This window comes from Mustela erminea, chromosome 9, assembly GCF_009829155.1.
Source record: "Mustela erminea isolate mMusErm1 chromosome 9, mMusErm1.Pri, whole genome shotgun sequence".
Lineage (NCBI taxonomy): Eukaryota > Metazoa > Chordata > Mammalia > Carnivora > Mustelidae > Mustela > Mustela erminea.
The window spans coordinates 63,542,746-63,561,145 of record NC_045622.1 but is presented as its reverse complement, the minus strand read 5'-3'; the positions used below and the strand labels follow the sequence as shown (position 1 = coordinate 63,561,145).

Below are 18,400 nucleotides of genomic sequence, written 5' to 3'. Positions count from 1 at the left end.
TCAGACAAGAAGGGAGGGCCTTCTAGGCAGAGGCAACGATTTTTGCAGGGACAGGAAACCCATGGCTTCCTATGGTGCTAATGTCAATTCTCCCAAATTAAGCGATAAATTCAGTATAATGCCAACCAAAATCTCTGCAGGATTTTTTCATGGAACCTGATAGAAATATTCTGAAGTGGGCAAAAATAGCAAAGAAAACAATGAAAAAGAAGAACAATGGAGGCAGATGGGAGACTTGCCGTGCTGTATTTATGTAAGAAGAGGTCAGCAGCACACATTGCACAAACCCATCCTGGGAGCTGTGTGAGGGAACTGAAAATGGTTGGGGAGGGTGGCCAGTCCACTGCTCTTCAGCTGTGTTTCTCCAGCAGCGATACATGTAACTTTTTACATGGAGGTAAAAGATGGCTCTGGATATGAACTGAATTAGTTACTTGCAACAGAAGTGCTTGGTGGGTGATTATTTGCATGCACGTAAAAATCCTACCTGATGTCTGACACGTTTAACTGGAGATTTGGGTCTCAGGGTTTCTGTTTGTTTTTCATTTTAACATATAAAAACTAGGAAAGTATGAGTTCATGTTATAGAAAAATACATTGAAATAAGTGTAGTATAGTATGTACACACGTAGCCAAATTGCAGTATGTTAAGTGTTTAGATTGACAATAGAATATGCATGGAAGTAAATAAGTAATCCTCTACTTGAAAACCTAAGGATATGGGAAACCTTACTGGGTTTGTAACTACTTTTGTCTATTTCTGCCTGGGAATGCCTGAGCACAGGCAGGATCCTCCTCTCCATTCACCAGGCCACTGGTCACAAAGAGAAGACTTCAAGGCAGCAGGGGGTTGGGGAGAGAGGAGGGAGTCAAAGAAAATGTCTCCTTGAGGATAAACTTGTGAAGAAAAAGGATTGGAATATAAGGGAATGGAACAGGACAGAATTATGCTTGGCCCTCCTTGAAGTTTTTAACAGTGGGACATTAATTTGTCATATATATTTATTTGTTCTATTTGTGTCCCCTCTTTTTCCATTATTCACTATTCATTTGATTTGTTGTTTATTTTCTTGGTAGATATAGTACATAGAGATCTAAAACTGGAAAACATAATGGTTAAAAGCAGCTTTATTGATGATAACAATGAAATGAACTTAAACATAAAGGTAAGGTATAAGAAATCATGGTAAATATTTGCCTGTAAACAGTTTGATAGCAAAGTACTTCCTCTTTTTAGATACATTTTGGAAGCTTTTGAGCAGCAAAATAAGTGGCTTGTGCTAAAAAAAAAACTAAAATTTTGCAAAAGAGGTTGTAACTGACAAGAATAATTTTACAAGTTAAGTGGTGCTATTGAATCTTTTTTAACGTACATATTCATTTGGATAGTCCTAAATCATTAGTTAATAGCAAGCAAACAGATGCTCTGAATTCTAATTAATTTCAAAATTATGTCTGGTAGTTTGATGTAACTGTGTTACAGATTTAGAAAAAAAAAAAAAACCACACCTTGGCTGTGCCTTTGATATTAAATTAACACTAAAGTCTATATTTCTCATTGAAAATTTTCCTGGGTATTAATATTTATGTCCTAAGCACAATTAATGTGCCAAGTGTTTATTCTTTAAGATTTTATTCAAATTAAGTGTTTCTTAATGCCAAATAAATGATAGGATACATTATTTATTACTTAGCACTTTAATAGCGGCTGCTTTCAAAATATATGAATGTGTTAATTTAGGAATAAAATGTTGTCTGTGAATAACTCGCTCTGTTGTAGAAGCTAAATCCCTATGTAATATAAGTGGGTTTAACAGCATTGTTGTTTTATGAAAGTAAATAAATATTCTTGAATATTTTCATTTTAAACTCTGTGAAGGGCAGGAATTATGCATGTTTTATTCACCATTGATACCTGAAAACATAGTATGTGCTCACTTAGTATTTGGTAAATGAAGGAATAATTGCACTCCAAAGAACTGAATTAATTGTGAAAACTTTTATATATTTGAGATCTGTGTAGATTTTCTGTGGAGAAGGATATATATTATAATGCTCCAAGTGGGATAATTGTGAAAACTCCTGGAGAAATGGATTTTTCTATTTAGAAAAATAGTGGTATCACATATTGATAGGAACATTTTCTTATTCCAGAAGTCCCTGGAAACTTTGCATTCAGTGTCTGTGGACCAAGAGCCTATCTTTGGTTGTATGATCAATAAATGTGCCTGTTTCTTTGCTTTCAGCCCAAGGCTGTTCCAACCTGAGAGACAAGACCAAGGGCACATACTGAATATTTAATAACCGTATGTGTACTGGCCCCGATTTGGAACTGAGCAGAAAGAATGCAGTTGCAGCAGCAGGCCTCTAGTGGATTTGTGGCTCTATGGCCGCTTTTTTCCCTGCTAATTTGCTTCTTGTAGTTTTTAATAGTGTAGTAATTGTTTTAATTAATAAACTCTAGAAACACAAAGGAAGTCATAGTAAAGAAAAGACAGTATTTACCAGAAATAGTGTCTCATAAATAATTATAGAAAGAGGAAGCTTCTGTGAGTCCTGACAAGGATAATGATTGCATTTGTAACAGGGCTTTAAACTGGAACATAGCTTGAGTGTCAGAAAAAATAGGTAATAAACATACTACAGCCAGAATGTATTTTACAATGAAAGAGGTTTTCAAAAATAACTTTTTTTTAATTAATTTTTTATTTTTTATAAACATATATTTTTATCCCCAGGGGTACAGGTCTGTGAATCACCAGGTTTACACACTTCACAGCACTCACCAAAGCACATACCCTCCCTAATGTCCATAATCCCACCCCCTTCTCCCAAACCCCCTCCCCCCAGCAACCCTCAGTTTGTTTTGTGAGATTAAGAGTCACTTATGGTTTGTCTCCCTCCCAATCCCATCTTGTTTCATTTATTCTTCTCCTACCCACTTAAGCCCCCATGTTGCATCACCACTTCCTCATATCAGGGAGATCATATGATAGTTGTCTTTCTCTGCTTGACTTATTTCGCTAAGCATGATACGCTCTAGTTCCATCCATGTTGTCGCAAATGGCAAGATTTCATTTCTTTTGATGGCTGCATAGTATTCCATTGTGTATATATACCACATCTTCATTATCCATTCATCTGTTTATAGCAGCAATGTCCACAATAGCCAAACTATGGAAAGAACCTAGATGTCCATCAACAGAAAAATAATTTTTTTTATCTGAAAAAGTTAAATGCTTTCTTTCGACATATAACTTCCTATGTTGAACTGCTAAGTTGAATTAGAAAGAATGAGCAATCAGTATCACGGATGTTTCCTCCAGGTGGGAGAAACCAAGGTTCTGTTTGTCACTGTTTTGTTTCTTCTTCACAAAGAGGGGTGGATGGGAAGTGATAGCAAGGTCCTCAGTGGTAGTACAAGCAAAGCCCCTCCATCTGCTGGTATCTCTGAATTAAATACAGTGCAATTACAGTGTGTTGGAACTCCTACCTTTGAAGGAGTAAACTCTGGGACAAGGAAAGCAGGTGACTGAGTTTCTTTTTCCAGGTGACTGATTTTGGCTTAGCAGTGAAGAAGCACGGAAGGAGTGAAGCCATGCTGCAGACCACATGTGGGACTCCTATCTATATGGGTAAGTTAGTTGATTTAAAATGATCTTTCTAGATAAGGAGGTAGAACCATTACTGTAGATTAAAACTTGAGCAACTTGAAAGAACTCCTAAAACTCAATACAAAAAAAACCAATTCGATTAAAAAAATGGGCAGATGACATGAGCACACATTTCTCCAAAGAAGACACACAGATGGCCAAAAGACACATAAAAAGACGCTCAACCTCACTCATCATCAGAGAAATGCAAATCAAAACCACAAGAAGGTAACACCTTACACCTGTCAGAATGGCTAAAATAAACAACACAAGAAACAACACATGTTGGCAAGAATGAGGAGAAAAGGCCCCCTTGTGAACTGTTGGTGGGAATGTAAATTGGTGTAACCATGATGGAAAACAGTGTGGTGGTTCCTGAAAAAGTTAAAAATAGGAATGCCATATGATATAATAATTCCACTTCTAAGTATGTGAAGAAAATAAAGACCTAATTTGGAAAGATATGTGTACTTCCATGTTCACTGCAGCATTATTTACAGTAGCCATGACAGGGAAGCAACTTATGTGTCCATCACTAGAGGAATAGATAAAGAAGATGTGGTATGGAAGAGTGTTATTACTCAGCCATAAGAAAGAATGAAATCTTGCCTTTTGCAACAACACAGATGGACCTAGAGAGTATTATGCTAAGTTAAATAAATCAGACAGAGAAGAAAATACCATATGACTTCACTTAAATGAGGAATCTAAAAAAATAAAACAAATGAACAAACAAAACAAAACAGAAACAGACTTGTAGATACAGAGAACAAACTGGTAGTTTAGGGGTAGATGGGAAAAATAAGTAAAGGGGATTAAGAGGTATAATCTTGCAATTATTAAATAAGTAAGTCATGGGGATGTAAAGTATGGCATAGAGATATAGTCAATAATATTATTATAACTTTCTGTAGTACCTAGACTTTTCATGGTGATCACTTAATAATGTACATAAGCGTAGAATCACTATGTCTTATATCTGAAACTAATATAATATTGTATGTCAACTACAATTAAAAAAAAAAAAAACAGAAAAAAACCCTCAAGGAATTTGATTTTGCCCATAATTTGACTTACTGGCATTGATCAAGATACTTTTTCTTTTCTTAGATCAAATAATCTCACTGTTTCAGCTTTTTTCTCCCAGTTCTTATCTTTAAAGATTGTAGTTTTTATTGTTTTCCTTTTTTGGACTCTTCTTATAGTTGTTTGTATCTCTTAGGTAACCATACCCCAAACTTAATTATTGGGTTCGTCAACTCATGCTGAAATCATGTGTGTGTTTTGCTTCTTTCCAATTCCTATCCAATTTTATTGCCATCAGTTGGTACATCCTAAAGCTACTGATTAAATATATTTTGTAAAGCAACAGTTTACCATTTTTCTGAGTGAAACTTTTAATAGCTTTACTGAAGTACTATTTAAATGCCGTAAAAATGTACTATTCAGTGATTTTTCCTACATTCACAGAGTTGTACAGCCATCACCACAATTCAGTTTTAGAATAATTCTACCTCAGGATGTTGCCTCGTGCCCATTTGACCTTGATTTCATTCCCATCCCAGCCCCAGCTAACCACGAATCTATATTTATTTTTCTGGACATTTCATCTAAACAGAGTCATACATATATTATCTTTTATGTCAGACTTGTTTCACTTAGCATAAGGTTTTTGAAGTATCTTCTTGTTGTATCTGTAGTCTAGCCCTTTATATTTCTGAACTGTTGTGGGTTGTATGGAGATGGCACATTTTATTTATCCACTAGCTGATGGACATAATGATTGTTTCCAGTTTGTGGCTATTATGAATAATGCTGCTGTGAACCACTGTGTACAAATTTTAATGTGGACACATTTTCCTTGGGTAGCTACCTAAGAGTGAAGTTGCTGGGTTGTAGACTATGTTTAACTTTTTTAAAAAATTATTTATTTATTTATTAGAGAGAGAGCACAAATGGGGGAGCAGAGGAGGCAGAGGGAGAACCAGGCAGAGGGAGAACCAGGCTCCCCGCTGAGCAGGGAACCTGATGCAGGTCTCCATCCCAGAACCCCGGGAGAATGACCTGAGTCCAAGCAGACCCTTAACCAACTGAACCACCCAGACACCTGCATCTTTATGTTTGATTTTTTAAGAAACTGCCAAATGTTTTTTCAAAGTGAATGTAGCATTTGACCTTTCTACTAACAACTGTATGAGGGTTCCAGTTTCTTTGTATCCTTGTTGACTCTTGATAATTACCTTTCTTTCTAATTATAATCACTCTAATGGGTATAAAGTAGTATCTCATTGTGGTTTTTAATTTGGTAATTTAATTTTCCTAATGACCAATGATGTTGAGCATCTTTTCATGTAGTTATTAGTCATTGATAATCTTCTCTGATGAAATGTCTATTCAAATCTGTACCCAAGAAATGATTATATATTTTTCTCTTTAAATTTATTGGTGAAATAATTGCATTAATAGGTCTCAAAAATGTTGAACCATCCTTGCACTTTTAGATTAAACTCCACTTGCGTTAATAAACTGCCTTAATCAATTTGTCACCACTTTACTTAAGAGTTTTGAGTGTTGATTTCTTTCTTTTGTGCTGTCTTTGTCTTTTTTGATGTCAGTGTTATGCTAGCCTCATTTAAAAAATAAAATGGCATGCGCTCAAATCACTTAAGTAACAGAAGTTATCTGTTACATTAATAAACTACTAATTTGATGAAATTTCCCCTAAAAATTTTTTTGGCCCTGATACCTTTTGGTAGATTAAGTTTCTATTATATTTTCAACTTATATTGGGTTATTCAAGTTTTCCACACCTTTTTGAATCATTTTGATAATTTATATTTTTCTAGAAAATTGCACATTACTTTGAGATTTTAAGTTTTATTGGCATAAATATGCATATATTATAATTTTCTGATTCTCCTATGTATCTGTGCCTATCCCCCTAATAACTCCTAATATTTTTTAAGATGGTCATGTGATGTAAGATTAGCAATATGGCCTGTGACATCACTTGGCTAACTCAGGAGTCCAGCTCTTCTACTTAGTCTGGTGAGCCCTGGGCAAACAATTTAACTCATTTGTGGTTCTACAGCTGTATAATGGAGATTATGTCATCCACTTATCAAATTGTTGAGGGTCTACTTTGTGTCAGGACTGGTCTGGGTACTGGGAATACAACAGTGAACAAAGCATAAAAATGTCATGTTGGTGCAAACATTAAAATAAAGAAGTAAAACGTCTGCTATTACCTGGGATGTTAGAAAGAAGTGCTAAGAAAGAAAAATAAAACAGGGAAGGGGAGAGGATATACTTAGGATAGTAATAATAAGATCTTTCTTATCAGGTTGACGTGAGAATTAAACAAGAAAATATATGTAAAGTGCTTAGCACAATACCTGACAGTGCTCAATTTAAGCTCTTGTAATAATACAAACCATTTTTTTCTTGATCAAATTTGTTAGTGGTTAGGACAATTTATTGGGCTTTCAAGGAACCAGCTCAAGTCTAATATTATTTGATTGACTTTTTCATTAATTTCTGTTTTTAGGGGCACCTGGGTGGCTCAGTGGGTTAAGCCTCTGCCTTCGGCTGAGGTCATGATCTCAGGGTCCTGGCATCTGAGCCCCACATCTGGCTTTCTGCTCAGGGGGAGCCTGCTTTCCCCTCTCTCTGCCTGCCTTTCTGCCTATTTGTCATTTCTCTCTCTCTCTCTCTCAAATAAATAAATAAAATCTTTTTTAAAAATTTCTGCTTTCATTTTTCTGGATTTATTCTATTTTCTTTTGGTTTATTTTTTAACTTCCTAAGTTAAATGGTTTAAAAAATGGTTATTTTTTTAAACGGTTATTTTTTTTAAATGGTTATTTATGTTCAGTCTGAGTATTTCTTTGCTCACTCCGAGTATTTTCTTGACCATTTTTTTTTGCTAGACAGTCTTCTATTATTCATTTCTTAATAGTCTATCATTTTAGTTTTAGTCTTTAATCTAAGAATTATTTAGAGAGCTTTTATAATTTTCCAGGTGATTAGAATGTGTTTGACATTCATGTGAATATGTGGTAGTTTTCCTAGCCTTTTGGTTTTTCTGTCTGGTTTTCTTCATTGGCGTAGGCAATTGTGACTTAATGGTTTTCAACTTTTAGGAATTTTTTTGTGATTGAACACATGGTTGGTTTTTGCAAATGTTGCACTGGATATTTAGAAAATATGTATATTCCTCCTTGGTTGACCACAAAAATTTCTCAGTGTATGTATTTATAAAATCGAATGGGATACCTTTGTGATTTAAACTTTCCATGTTGTTAATTTTGTTTGCCTCTGTTGATTTCTGAGAGAGTTATTAAAGTCATCCACCAAGATGAGGCTTTGACAAATCTTTTTGTAACTTTTAGAGATTTCTTTAGAAAAATCTTACTTTATTGAAATATCATTTCCATATAATAAAATGCACAAATTTTAAGAGTAAAGTTTGATGACTTTTGACCAGTGCATATGCTTATAGAATCACCACCCCACTGAAGCTACAGAACATCTCTGTCACCCCAGAAAATTCCTTTGTGTCTCTCTCTGTTAGTCTCCCACACAGACCACAGCAACCACAGATGATTTTTATCACCAAAGCTTAATTCTGCTTGTCTAGAACTTCATTTAAATTGAATCAGACAGCGTACGTTCTTGTGTCTGTCTTTGTCTGTTCCATGTCATGATTTTGAGACTTAACCCATGTCGTATCTGTAGTTCATTCATTTTTCTTGCCGAGGAGTATACCTAGTTCTGGTTTTGTTGTTGTTGTTTTCCCCCCTCCTTGATGTATTAAGTCTTGAAACTGTTTTATCTTATTTGGGAAAAGGCTACTTTAGATTCTGTTCATATCCTCCTGTTGGCAAAAGACATCTGGTCTGTAGTTACATGGGGAAAATATATCCAAGCACCCTGAGTTTTATGCCTGCTTATTAGCTGTCTACACTGATAACAAGTGAGAGAACAAGAGAGAAGACAGATGGTTTGTAGAGCTTTGCTGACTTCCTAAATGGCTCCCTGGCACCGTTACTCTGGCCTCTGCCTCCCTGTGAGAGCTGTGATGGCAGCACACACGGAGACACCCCCCCGCCCCCCCCCCCCGCCCCCGGTCATTAAGATGACTCTGAGAGACTGAGGCCACCATCCCGGCCCCCGCAGTGCGGGCACCCAGTGTGGATGCAAGTCATAGACTTGCCCTTGTCGGAGACTCAATACCACAGAGCCACCTGAACTTTAGTGATTCAGTATTTAAAGAGTTTAAGTAGAGGTAAGGAATAATAGTTGCTTAGAGGAAAATGCTAATTATTTTTCAATGACTTGGAAATGAGTAACTCAGTTTTGTTAATTATCTATAGTTGAGCCTTTACTCATTGTTTCTTCTTTTTACTTTTTGGTTCCTTTTTGTTGCTTTTTAGTTCCTTTGACAGGAGGCAGAGGAAGTGAAATGCCATTTGCTTTTAGTAGTTATAAAAGGTGTGTGTGTCTGTGTGTGTGTGTGTGTGTGTATGTATGGCAGGAGAATGAAACTCTTCTAAAATAAAAACACCTTTTATGTGGGAGGCACTCGGTAGCTGTGTAACTTGAGGCAAGTCACTTCCTATACCTGAACCTTAGTCTCCTCACTGGCAAAGTGAGCCAAATGCCTGTATAACCATCTCACAAGTTTCTTCATGTGATTTACAGAAATAACATAATTTACAAAAAAGTGCTTTTGTAAACATTATAATTCTATTGAAATATATACACCTATATTTCATTTTTATGTTTATATCTGTTTTATTCTTTCTTTTTCCTTAAAGAAAGATGTTTGCTCCCTAGACATAGAGGCACAATAGACTATTCCTGAAATATCATATGTGACATTTTAAAAGCCATCTAAAAAGCCAGCCATTATAAAGTTATCTAATCATTAAAACGTGCTACCTTAAAGTAAATCGCTCCCCCACCACCACACAACTACTTTGAGGAGATTGTTTAAAGGAGCCGTATTATGAACACATTATAAAGTATGGAGCACAGAGTTGGGGAGTCAGGAGTACCCGGATCCTGGTCCTAGTTGGTTTTTGATCCAGTTTTGTTGTAGGAGCTTTCTCTTTGTCTTAGTTTTCTCATTTAGAAAATGTGTAAATTAACTCATATTCTCTCATAGGAGTGATATTATTCTTCTTATTATTATTTTACTATAATGATTTTAACCATTTATTTTAGTTTCTCTGTGAATCCAGATTTCCACATATTGGGCTTGCTTTAAATTATATCCACTTAAGGCATATATTCAGTTCTATTTTGGGAAAAGAACTGAGATACTGTTGTCTTCTACTATAACTACACAATCTTCGCAAAATCATTTCTTAACAATTTCAGAGGAATGGAGAGTAGTACATTTAGTTACACAGTTTATGCCATCCTTCCATTAGAAGCTAATGACAGGAGCGAGGGTACAGTGACATCAATTGTTAAGTCCCGTACATTATTCATTTAACATCTGCTGTTGGTTCTCTTTTTCCCTGTGGGGGAATAAATTACAACACATCAGCACATTTTTCATGCTTTGTGTTTAAGCGTTTAAACTTCATTTATTGTATTATTAATACTATTTCATTTCTGCTTATTTGGCAGCCCCTGAAGTTATCAATGCCCATGACTACAGCCAGCAGTGTGACATTTGGAGCATAGGTGTCATAATGTACCTTCTGTAAGTAGCCCGCTAAACATGCAGTTTAAAATGAATGGATGGTCTCTAACAGCAGACTAGAATTACATAGACTTTAAATGAAGACTCGACGATAGAGATTTTTAAAAAGTGACTGAAAACACAATTGGGAAGCCATTGTAAAAGCTCTCTTATTAGTTGTCAGCTAAATCCAGTACATAGTTTTTAATACTATAAACTTATAACATACAGATTTGCTTTTCATTGACCTCTGAATGCTGCAATATCTGGTGCTCTCTGAGCCAAGTGAAAACTTGCTTAACATCCCCACCCCTCTGATCTTCTGCTCCAGATCAGGAAGTTTCTTTCTATTTTCTCGAGAGAGTCACTTATAGCCCATGGGGTAGAGAGAGGTACTGGGGCCTGGTACTTGGCTGCCCTGGGCACCGGGCATATGTGAGGAGTGAACACTAATTGGACAGGGGCTCCGCCCAGGATCTGGGGACTATCCTATGGTTCCCAGTCCTCTTACTGCTACCGAAAATATCGCTGTTTTGGGCTCACCCTCAAGATTCCATCAAACCCCACGTCCTGTTCATTTTTTCTTTGCAGTGTCCTCATGTCTTCCTTCATTTCTCTTCACTCATATCATTTCTCCTTATGATCCATCTTCTAGAATATTATAATGTCTGTCTGACTGTTCTCCCTGCTTCCAGTCTCCGTCCCCAATTCATCCTTCCCATCGCTGTCAGGATTGTCTTTCTAAATCACAGATCTGATTGTACTGTTTTTCTGATTCACAACCTCTGGTAATTCTCCCTTGTTATAGAAGAATGGCAGAGCCTCCCTGCATGGCACAGCGAGCGGCAAGCCTCTCACAACCTAGCTCCAGCATACCTTTCCAGTCTCGGGCTAACTGTGTTTCCATGCACCTGCCGTATGCTTTAGGCACTCTAGGCCATTCTTTATGAGTCACATACCCTGTATCACATGTCTGAGTCTTTGCTCATGCAGTTCCCTCTGCTTACAATGTTTTTTCACTTCTCTACTAACCTTTCTCCTGGGCCCTCCAGCTCAAACATTAATGCCTTCTGTTTCCCTAATTCCTATCTACCCCAGCAGAGTTCCTGCATTCATTATGTACATACATTCCCACACTCTGCAGAGGATTTAAAGAAACAGACAAAAATGCATGTGAAACAATAACACTGAAAGAAAAACAATAATATTTCATCAGGAGAATTGGCACATGTGTGAATTTGATAGAACTGTTCACTTTCCTATGTTCTCATAGCACTTTTAAAAACTGGATTATATTATTGTAATATAATTATTATTGAGTGTTTCCTTTGCTGTGCAGAAACTTTTGATCTTGATGAAGTCCCAAAAGTTCATTTTCACTTTTGTTTCCTTTGCCTTTGGAGACATGTCTTTAAAGAAGTTGCCATGGCCCATGTCGAAGAGGTTACTGCCTATGTTCTTCTCTAGGATTTTGATAGATTTCCTGCCTCATGTTGAGGTCTTTTATCCATTTCGAGTTTATCTTTGTGTATGGTGTAAGAGAATGGTCGAGTTTCATTCTTCTATCCATAGCTGTCCAATTTTCCCAGCACCATTTATTGAAAAGACTGTCTTTTTTCCACCAGATATTTTTTCCTGCTTGTCGAAGATTATTTGACCATAGCATTGATGGTCCATATCTGGGCTCTCTGCTCTGTTCCACTGGTCTATGTGTCTGTTTTTGTGCCAGCACCATGCTGTCTCAGTGATCACAGCTTTGTAGTAAAGCTTGAAATCAGGCAATGTGATGCCGCCAGTTTTGTTTTCCTTTTTCAACATTTCTTTAGCAATTCGGAGTCACTTCTGGTTCCATACAAATTTTGGGATTGTGATATAATTATTAGAGTGTGTGTATTTTTTTCTGTTTTTGTTCTCTTTGCTCCAAAGTCCATGAAGGACAGAGAGTTTATATTATTCATCTTTGCCTCCCTCATATCTGGTACCATAGTAGGCATGAAGACGTGCTCAATATATGTTTGTAAAATTGAATTAAAACGAATTGTCTAAGAGGCGTTCTGAAAAGTTAGTGGCCATTGTTCTGCCTCATGGTGAGTATGAACATTTTTATGCTGATGCAACATTAGTTTTATGGTCATACTGGAGATTTCACTGTGCACTCCCTCTTCCAGATCCTTTCTAAATATTGACATCAGAGTAGTTACATTTTCGCAGTGCTGTGAAATGGAATCACAGGCAGTAAGAACTGGAAGATCTGATTGTAGTTGGAACTCAGATGGTCAACACACATCACTGCATAGATTTCATAAAGTGTAAATGTATTCACAAAGTTTTTGATCATTGTTTTGTGCTAATTAGAATTGTACCGTAAAAATTCTGAGTCTCAGTTTTTAATTAAAAGTATCAGTATTTTAAATTAGTGTTTTATACTTGTAAGAATTTCCAGACAAGTCAAACAGAATATATGTAATCTATTATTACACAATTCATGTGATGTTTGCTGCCTGCTTAGTTTGAATTTGTTGTTAAAGAAAGAGTGTAGTACACATCTAAAATTTTTTCTCCTTCTTAAAGATATAATTTTAATTTTTCTGCTTCAGAGCATGGCTGCATGTCATTGTAATGACATCTTTTTTCCTTTACAGTAGACTTTTACTTAGCTAATCAGTGCCTATTCATTAATTTGCCTGAGCCTGGTGTTCTTATAGATAATTTCTTTCACCAAGGGCACAAACATATTACCTTCTCCAGGGGGGTTATTTTCTTGTTTATCAGTTACCCCTGATTCATTTCTGCTTAATTGGACAATGATAACATACTTTCTCAAGGTGAAATTAACATGAATACTCTTCACGGGTACTATCCTCTGCTGTTGTGATTCCTGGGACATAGGCAACTGAAAATAATAGGAAGGCTTTAAGAGGCATTTTTCATGTCTTGGATTCCCTTTTACTGGATGTGCAGAAAATTGCTGTTGTAAAATTTCATATGCTGCTGATTGACCAACCATTAGATACATTTTGTGTAAATAAAATTGCAAAGGACAGAAAAAAGGGGGACTTTTTTTTAAACACAGCCCTTGAGCTATAGCTGCGTGCTAGTCAGGCAGTGCAGGAGCAGCTAAGAAATTGGTGAATGTGCATATCACTGGTTGTTAACAGACTCAATGAGCTGGACTTTTGCTGGCCTGTACTTGTTATAATAGATAGTAATTGCCCATAAGACCATTTTTCTGGCCTTTTTTTATTGCATTTTAAAACTAAACACTAGTGAGGCAAATAAAATCAGAGACAGGAGGGTCAGAATGAACTGGAGAAATAAAAAGTATTAAAATAAGAGATTGTAGAACAACTTGATAAATACTGATCTCCTAGCAAGAAGCTATTGCAAATGAAAAGCTCTGTTTTCCAGCCTAGGTTGATAAACTACAAGGATGAAAGCAACTTTTTCCCTAGGAAATCATCCTCATCCTCATCCTCATTATCATGTTAAATATTTATCAAATTTAGATTAATTAAAAAAATATTCATGGCAAATATTTTAAAAGAACTTTAAAAATTAGTAAAAATCTAACTGCTTGGAGACTTAGAGATCATTAGACTTATGTACATGATGGGCTAGCATTTGGCAAGTATAATGAGGTTATGCCATTTTATTCTTTAAGTCATTAAGTTAGAAAAATATAATCCTGAGAGTTGAACAATAGACATACAGTGTTGCCTCTGTGACAAGTCCCGGTCCAGCTTCTGTCTCGTCATCATTGGGAATATCTGTTGGCTATAGTTTTGTACTTAGTTTTCGGGGTTGACAGTAAAGATAATGACTAACATGTGTTGAGAATATACAATGAAGAATTGAACTTGGCTTTTAAGCAAGTTCTTGTAGTTTTGGACTGGATTACTTACTGACCAGACTCATTGTGAAATATAGTATAATGTTTCCTTTAAAAAAAAATAAAAGATTTTGATTTTAGAGAGAGAGTGTGTACATGTGTGCATGAGGTGGGGAGGGCCTAAGGGGGATGAGATAGACAAGCAGTGTGGAGCTGTCTCTGGTCTTAGGGCTCAATCTCATGACTCTGAGATCATGACCTGAGCCGAAATCAAGAGCCAGAGGCTTAACCAACAGAGCCACAGGCGTACTAATACAATACTTCCTTTTACAAGATCTTGAAGACACACAGTCCCTGTGCTACAGAATGTGCCTCAAGCCCATGTTTGCTTTATACATACTGCCAGTGGTTTTACTGATGTTGGTCATTATGTATGCTCAGCTTTCATTCTAGAATAAAGGGTCAAATCAGTATCATCATCTGACTTTCCTCATCCAGACTCTCTTCATTTTGTATACCATTTTTGAAGAGTTGTGGCCTTTTCAGTGGATTTTTGGTTTTGACTCAGAGCATATAGACCACAGGATTATTCTTAATAATGTTGGCATAGTGTTTTACCATGGATAAAGCCCTTACATATCATTAGACTCTGAAAATGCCCAAAGGACTCTGATAACTCAGTATATTTTCCCTTAAGTCCAGTTTGAATTATGTACCTTAAGCATCACCTTACCTTTGCTCACATTGAAGTGTATCTCCACTATTATTTGTGCATTTAAAATTACACATCTGCCTGTATTTTGGTCCTATTTAAGCTATTTAAGTTTTCCCCATCTGGAAGACCTTTGGGTAATGTGGATATCTGGAGATTTCAGTGTATATAAGGTCCCATCACTAATCTTGCAAAACCTCCTTTGCTCCCATTTCTACATCCAGAGAGAGATAACCATCTCTAGCTACGCTTTACTTAAATTTGAAGCACCACTACTTCGAAGTTCTATGGAAACTTAATTTTTGGTAGCCTCATTTTGATTATTAAAAAAAATCTAAACAAAACAATTGCCTTTGTTGTAGATTATGTGGAGAACCACCCTTTTTGGCAAGCTCAGAAGAGAAGCTTTTTGAGCTAATAAGAAAGGGAGAACTACGTTTTGAAGATCCAATCTGGGAGTCCATAAGTGATTGTGGTAAGTATAGATCTGTCATTATTTCCTAAAGCAAATGTACGTAAGAAGAAACTTGGCCAATAATTCAAATACTCTCAATCTCTATTTCATCATCAAATTTACTCATAAAAATAAACACTATTTACTTGTGGAAATGGTAACCTCTTCACTGTGATTGTTGCAGTCAAAACTTCCAACAAAAACAAATTACATAATAAAAATTAAAGAGGGAATTGCTGATCATTTAGCCCATTTTTACTGTAGACCATTTACAAGCAAATCCAGGCAATAAAACCTTACTTTAGGCCTGAAACTTTATTTATTAGCCATTTATTCTGATGATATTTATTTTATAATTGGAATCTTCCCCTCACATTATATAGACCTAATCCCAAATAGACTAGAAAATGTATGGTATTAATTGTAGTTAAGATTTTCAGAATTTTCCCTTATTTGCAGCTAAAAGTGTTTTGAAACAGCTTATGAAAGTAGATCCTGCTCACAGAATCACAGCTAAGGAACTACTAGATAACCAGTGGATAACGGTACGTTACAAGATGACCTCTTTTTTTTTCTTTTTGACATGCTACCATTGCTTTTTTTTTTTTTTTAATTTGGTCTTGTAGTTTGTAGTCTTAAAACAGTCAATAAGTTTCATCTTCCGACAAGTTAAAAAAAATTATTGAGTCTTAATACATTTCTGAATTGGGCATTTTAAAAGTATTGAAACTATTACCAGAGTTGTTTAGACGTGTTTATAGAGGTTTGAATGAACTCTACTTTGCTCTGTACCATGACGATATCAAGTCTGGTAGAAGAGAGCTGAGAAATGCCCATGATGAAAACCATAATATTGGAACAGTCTGTATAGATAAGTGATATAAATCCCTGGAACAACAGTCCACTTCTCTTTCAACTCTTTGGATGCAAGGAATATTTGGGGACTTAGAAAAACCAAGATCTTCTAAGACTGGCCCGAAATCTTGAGTAGTTATTCATTTACATATTGTTTCTCCCATCAGACTACCTGCCTTCAGGATAGATCTTTTTTTTTTTTTTAAGATTTTATTTATTTATTTGACAGACAGAGATCACAAGTAGACAGAGAGGCAGGCAGGTGATAGTGGGAAGCAGATTCCCTGCTGAGCAGAGAGCCGGATGCAGGGCTCGATTCCAGGACCCTGGGATCATGACCTGAGTTGAAGACAGAGGCTTTACCCCACTGAGCCACCCAGGCGCCCTAGTTTGTATGTCTTACCAAGCTTTGTATTCCAGTACCAGAACATTACCTGGTCATAATAGGAACTTTGGAAGAACCTGCTCTTTACTCTCAATATTTATCCTCTTTTGTCCTCTGGTGATAAGGATCCTCACTTGTAGCTGGAAACATTGTTATCTATCTAGTCTTTGTTGCTGGTTATCCCCAGCTTTTGTCAGTTATCATGATGGTGGAAGTAAGAGCAATTTTCGGGAAGTGCCCTTAAATGGGGGGCATATGGCATTCCTCAGGCACATCTTCTTTCCTGGTGAATGGAATACAGACGTGATGGCTGGAGGTACTAGCCATATTAGACCATAAAGTGGAATCCATAAACACCATGGCAGAACAACTAGATTCAAGGAAGCAGAGCTCTTAGCTCCCAGAGCTGCTGTGCCAGCCCCTTGCGTGCCCACCACCAGACTTTTTCATAGGAGCAGGATACAAACTTCTGTCATCTTTAAGACACTATCAAATATGTTATGGGGCCTAGTACCAATTAATCTATACTCAATAACTATTGAATGAGTGAATGATTCAATAAGTGAATAAGTCTGTTCGTATCTCTGAAAATGTCCGGGAACTGAGATTGGAGATTTCTAAAGACACATGGGAATTATTGCTAAGCAGTATTCGTCTATGAAAAAATTACTGCACACCTATTATTTGCTAGACGCTGTGCTAGGTACTGGAGATAACCTGATAGGCTTACACTGCAGTGACATTGTTGCAAAATGATGGCGGCTTGGATGGGGTGGTAGCAACAGAGTCAGAGAGAAATAAATGCAATACATTTTTCAGGTGTAGTTGATGGGACTTGGTGGTGGCTTAGATGAGGAATGAGGATAAGGGAGGAATCAAGGATGACTTCCAGATTTTGCTGTAATAGCTGCTGGGACCATGCTGGTGCCATTTACTGAGATGGGGAACACTGCAGGAAAAATAGCATTTTATCCCGGGGAAAGGTGGTGGATCAAGAGTTCCAACTTGATACGCAAAGTCTGAAATGCTTATGTGGTATCCAAGTGGAGATAGTAAATAGATAATCAAATATACGAGCCTGGAACTGGGGAAGTTTGAGCTGGAGATATAAATTTGGGAATCATGAGTGTGTATACACCATGTAAGGTCATTAGGCTAAGAGATAAACTAGGAAGATAATATAGAGAGAAAGGAGAAGAGGCCCCAGGACCCTGCCTTTGGACACTATGATAACCAGAAGAGGAGAAGCCAGCTATGGGTGCTGAGAAGGGATGGCTGATGCAGAGAGAAGAAAATCGGGAGAGTGGTGCCAGCAAAGTTAGATGAAGAATGTTTGAGAAAGTGAGAGCAGTCAGCTCCCAGGTAAACGCTGCTGAGAGAGGTCAAGAAGTGATGAAGAGTTTCCGTTAGACCCTTGAGGGCCCAAGTAACTTTAGAGACATATCAGAAACTTACAGTGATACCACTCCTCTTTTCAACTCTCTAGTATTCCTTTGGTAATTTCTAATCATTTTTTTGAGTAATATTTTTTTCCTTAAGAGCTAAAAATCCAGTCTGCACTGGAAGCTGGGTTATATCTGCCCTCTTCTGTGAATGTGTTGATCTCTGAAATGATTCTGTGCAATAAGTATTTCTGGCCTGAAGTAATTGTGCAAACGAGCTAGCAACTAGATCATTGCAAAACCATTCTGAGGAGATTTGTAGTACAGCAAAATCAAAAACTGTAAAACAGATGGTGTGCCTTAGAAATCTCTCTCTTTTCAGCATCACATAACATTCGGGCTTGGCCATTTAATTATTTGTTTTCTAATTAGTACA

General features: G+C 36.7%; 1 protein-coding gene across 9 annotated transcripts in view; it reads left to right on the top strand.

Moving 5' to 3' along the window:
* The window catches only part of STK33 (serine/threonine kinase 33), a 154,300-nt gene that overhangs the window by 102,288 nt on the left and 33,612 nt on the right, over positions 1-18,400 (top strand). For all 9 annotated transcript variants that reach the window (XM_032359061.1, XM_032359063.1, XM_032359058.1 and 6 more), the window contains 5 exons: positions 1,078-1,166; positions 3,551-3,635; positions 10,293-10,368; positions 15,251-15,363; positions 15,802-15,887. In XM_032359061.1, the coding sequence (XP_032214952.1) occupies positions 1,078-1,166; positions 3,551-3,635; positions 10,293-10,368; positions 15,251-15,363; positions 15,802-15,887 (449 nt within the window). The remainder of the gene's footprint in view (positions 1-1,077; positions 1,167-3,550; positions 3,636-10,292; positions 10,369-15,250; positions 15,364-15,801; positions 15,888-18,400) is intronic.